This window comes from Lathyrus oleraceus, chromosome 7 (genome assembly GCF_024323335.1).
Source record: "Lathyrus oleraceus cultivar Zhongwan6 chromosome 7, CAAS_Psat_ZW6_1.0, whole genome shotgun sequence".
In the NCBI taxonomy this organism is placed as follows: domain Eukaryota; kingdom Viridiplantae; phylum Streptophyta; class Magnoliopsida; order Fabales; family Fabaceae; genus Lathyrus; species Lathyrus oleraceus.
Genome location: NC_066585.1, coordinates 524019526 through 524024490, shown reverse-complemented (window position 1 = coordinate 524024490; position 4965 = coordinate 524019526). Strand labels below are relative to the sequence as shown.

General features: G+C 26.4%; 1 protein-coding gene across 1 annotated transcript; it reads right to left on the bottom strand.

Annotated features, from left to right (window-relative positions):
- Positions 1-1745: 1745 nt before the first annotated feature.
- LOC127101656 (zinc-finger homeodomain protein 2) lies at positions 1746-2574 on the bottom strand. The gene has a single exon (XM_051039126.1). It carries the CDS (start codon positions 2546-2548, stop codon positions 1898-1900), a length of 651 nt encoding a protein of 216 aa, XP_050895083.1. The 5' UTR covers positions 2549-2574; the 3' UTR covers positions 1746-1897.
- Between the last annotated feature and the right edge of the window lie 2391 nt (positions 2575-4965).

The window sequence follows — 4965 nt, the reverse complement described above, 5'->3', positions numbered from 1 at the left end:
TTATTTCGTTGCGTTTGTGATTTCCTCCCAACACACTTAAACTCTCTCAATGCCCTTTTTCTAATAATACTAATGAATTTCAACTAAGGTTTCTCTTAAATTTAAGATTCACTCACTCTCACTCAAATACTCTTCCAAATGTTTGCAAGAATCAATTATTTGTATTATGATTAAAATCACAATTACAAATCAAATACTATATCTTTCTAAAATTTGAAAGACATACGAATGATATTACAAAAATTTCGAAGAGATGATCCATAACACTACTACAAATAATTTATCCATTGTTAACTTTAAACTATATTTTATATAATTTGGGTTACAATGTGAAGTTTATTAAATTTCTGTTATACATGCTTTTGTTCAATTTGAGGAGAAAAGATTTATGAGTCCTACATTTTTAAAAAAAGTATATACTTTTTGTTGTTGTGATCTACTAAAAAAAAATATACACTACTACAAATAATATATTTCATGATGATGATTTCATCTCACTTGTTGAAAAATCGAGGTCAATTACCTGAATGCACCCTGTTTTTTTTATTAAAAAAATACAATATATTTCGTCGATTATTTGAAAAATTGAGGGATAAACCTATTGAGTGGACATGCTTCGAATCCGAGCATCCTCATTTTATATTTTTATCTCATTAAAAATGACACATTCTTAAATATTTTATTTTAAATTTAAAAATACGTTCCTTTTCACCTCAATTTTCTTACTAACAGAGGTGAATATATTATATGTCCTTAAAAAATTGTTAGCAAGTCTCTTGAAAATTAATAATAAAAATCAAATTTTATCAAATAAGAAATTGATGGATGATTTTAAACTTTGTAATCAGTGTCATAATATAAAATATTTTGTAATTTCTATAATTGCAATTATTATAACATCAACAAAATTTGTTTGTATTTCTTAACTATATAATTACAACTACAATTTTCTATAAGTATTGACGATCCAAAAAGTCTTAATAAACACCATTTAATTTTAGTCAATTAATTTACCTATGAAAATGAAAAAAAATATTTAGCATTATTTAGATTCATTTTAAATTCATTTAATATAAGAAAAAAAAACTTATTAAATTATTAAAATTAATTTAAAAAAAGATAGTGTTAACTTGTATCCTAGGAGAACAAGTTAAGAACTAAAAAAAGTAATGTTGTGTTAAAAATAATACATTGATTTTAATAAAAATATAAAATTATTTTTTAATTATTTTTTTCAATACAAATTTTTTATAAATGAGTTTCTTAGCATTACCCTCAAAAACTAATGTATATATGTATTTTGATTTCGTCAAAAGAAAAATGCGTGCATGAGATGACCACAACATCCATTGGAACTCAAACATTCTCTATATTTTTTCGATGTAGATAAGATTTTTATGGGTCCGACCCACCAATCTGCGAATTCATTCACTCAATTCAATTCAACTTTTATTTTTATTCAACCCATTCATGTACAAATTCAACCCAAACCAACACATTTAAACCCATTAGTATTTAACTTGGATAACAGGTTTGAAGTTTTAAATCCATGAAGATTAATTATCACATAGAGATGAAGATTAATATCAAATTATTAAATCTTTATCTTCATTCTTAAAAATACAACATTCATAATCGAGCTACAAAGAAATTAACCCCTAAACACTCAAGCCAATATCATCATGCCAGCGCAACAATTTAAATAATAAAATAAAAAACAAATATTAAAATAAAAACACTAGAAATAAATTAAATTATAGTTTATTATAATTCTTGATCAACCAGCACTTTCAGCATTATCATATTCTCTCGATCTATGCACTAGCCCGATACAAGAACACATAACAATACATGTTATTCTTATTAATTTTATTAATTCTTATTATAATTTTCTTTTCTAAGGTTGTTTTCCAATGGTGTGTTTATTGTTAAGTATCCACACTTTAAAAACTTGAAACTTCACCCCAATTTTATTACAAAATTTTTCAACAGCATTCTTATCTTGTTTACGAACCTTCCAACCTAATTTCACAGCAAAATTGAACATCTTCTCCTTTTGTTCACGACTGAACTTTGTTCTAAATCTTTTTTTAAAGCTAGTCAACCTTTCTTCACCGCCATTTATGGTCCCCCTTGACGAGCCAGTCATATGGATGTAATCATGAATCGGAAAAATTGTAGAGATCGGAGTCGGTGAAGGGTAGTAGACGGTGTTGGCCGGAAAATTAAATAGATCTCCGGTGACAAGTTCTTTATGATGAAAATTCCGGTGACAGTTACAAGCAGCACATTTAAAAAACTCGATAGTACCTTCAACTCCGGCCGGTAAAAACTCGCAACAACCATCAACAGCAAAGCCTCCAATGCCGGAAGCATGATTTCTTCGACATTCTTTAAATATTTCTTTTCTTTGAAAGTTCAAAATAGGTTCATCTACTTGATGATTCGAGATTTCCATTGTTTCAACATCGTGACTTTCATTTTTCATTTGCTCTGTTAAAAAGCAAATGCTCGAAAAGAAAACGAACAATGGAATGGAAAACAACATAGTGTCTCTCTTGGTAATTAATTTATCTCATATCTTTTATCCGTGTCATCAGTTGTGTTTAAATAAGCACAATTTTGGTAATTTTTTTATTATCTAGAAACTTCGATGTTAAGTATTAAGTAAGAAAAATAATATTTCTTATATATTACAAAAACTAATTACAATACTAATAAGTTTTGTAAGAATTAAAATAAAATAGTATGGACAAAAAATAAATTAGAAATGATTAAAAATAAAATTTTAAATTATTTTTCATTTAAAAAAATTAATCTCAGCAATATAAATAAATTTAATAAGATATTAAATTGATTATTTTGTCTTATCAAACTTATATTACCTTTTGTTTCTTTTTTAACTAATAAAAGCTATCATGCCTTTTTCCGGCTGTATTAATATCAAGATTTTTATGAATTTTATTTTTAAAGTTATTGTTTTCTTCCTCAATACTATTTTTTTCATTGTTATAGTTTTATTTTATTTTTTAAAATTCTTTTGATAAGATTTTTAAGGAGATGATTATAATTAATACTCTTGGTTGTTTTTTTTGGATTTTGATCTATTTCTTTAAAACTCTTTTATTCTTCTTTTTAATATAATAAATTTATTAAATACGAAAAATATGTGATAATTGGGGTGTCAAATTAGTTGAAATGTCAGTCCTGTCATGGATGTCTTTGCAATATAATTTTTACTTTCTTAAAATAAATGTTAAAAAGGAAAAAATATTTATTGATATCAATTGATAACATGTTGAAAATATAATATAAAACTATTTTTAATATTAGATAACAATGTAGAGACATTTATCAAACAACATTTATTTCCCGTTTTTCTGTATGTTTTTCCCAAATTAAATCATATATATTTTTCATTTGACTGAATTAATTATATATGTTAAATTTTAATATTTAAAACATCATTAATATTTTTTAACTAAAAATTAAAGTGGAAAACATCACATAGGAGTAATGACATCTCAAAAACTTTGGCACTCCAAAACTACTACTTATTATTTTCAGTATTATGTATTTAAGGGACAAATGTCAAAAACAATGTTCGAGATAACAAGTTCGACAAGATAAACCAGAACCTTAACAGATTAAGAGTATAAGATGATGGAGAAAAAACAATAAAAAACAGAATAACCGGTAACCAAGTTCGATACAATAACACCTACGTCTGAAGGGTTGACTTCCAACCAAAGAAAGAAAAATCACTATTAGTAGCTTAGAACAATTAGTCTTACCAACAACAACAAACCATATGTTGTTCAATCTCTCTTCCTAACACTATCCAATGACTTTCTATTTAAGACTCCCCCTAAGTATGACAAAATCTCTCACTTTCTCTCGATCACTACATCCTAGTTATTAGTGATTCACTCAATTATCAATGTCGAATATTACAACTCAACTAGACAAACTTTTTATATCAAGTTACTGAAACATAGAGATGTACATAAAGATGTTTAATTTAAAACTCAACTAGACAAACCTACAACTATGTCAAATTACTGAAACATAGTGTGGTGTACATAAAAATAACAAGGACTCTTGTAAATCCTAGCACTCTAAGATGTTCAATGTCAGTGTTTTTGCTTTCCAATGTAGATTTGAGCTTCTTATATATATATATATATATATATATATATATATATATATATATATATATATATATATATATATATATATATATATATATATATATATATATATATATATATATATATATATATATATCATAATAACTCTGAGCTTTTATCCTTGGATAATAGCTTCAATTTTATCCAGAATTAATGCAGAATTTGTTGGATATAATTGGTTCCGTAAATCTTTCCAACAAGATATGATTTGTTTCAATTTAAATCTTCATTTAAATCGGAATCAATCTCCGTCCAATTGTCAAACAAATCACATAATCATATTGCTAAGCCAACTAGCAATAAAATCTGATTCAATCTTTGACTAGAAAGTCTTCCAAAATACATCAACAATAACCTGTTGCGCAAGCCCTAGATGTCATACCCACATGTTATGACATCACATCCATCATGTGTCTCTTCTACACCTCCATACAGCTTAGGCAAGCTATATTAATCTTAAACACTTTGAGCACTTCTACATTATTGTTTTTTTTGTAAAATGCAATCAATTCAAATGGAACAACAATCTTCCCCTTTGGTAAATTATGGCAAAACAACTTTTCAAGATATATCACTTATTCAGACCAAAACAAGTCACAATCTTCAGAACATACAATCATCAGCAGTGGAAAATCAGTCACATTCATCACAACTGCCACACAAAATAATGCTCTAGAATCAAGCAGACAGACATGCAATCATTTACAATTTGGTCATGCATGGCACTCAGTCAGCTCATAGTTAATAGCACACAATCCTAGTAACTAACAATTAT

Bases quoted from the DNA above. Each gene is read 5' to 3' on its own strand.
- LOC127101656 (XM_051039126.1), bottom strand. From the start codon at position 2,548: ATGTTGTTTTCCATTCCATTGTTCGTTTTCTTTTCGAGCATTTGCTTT.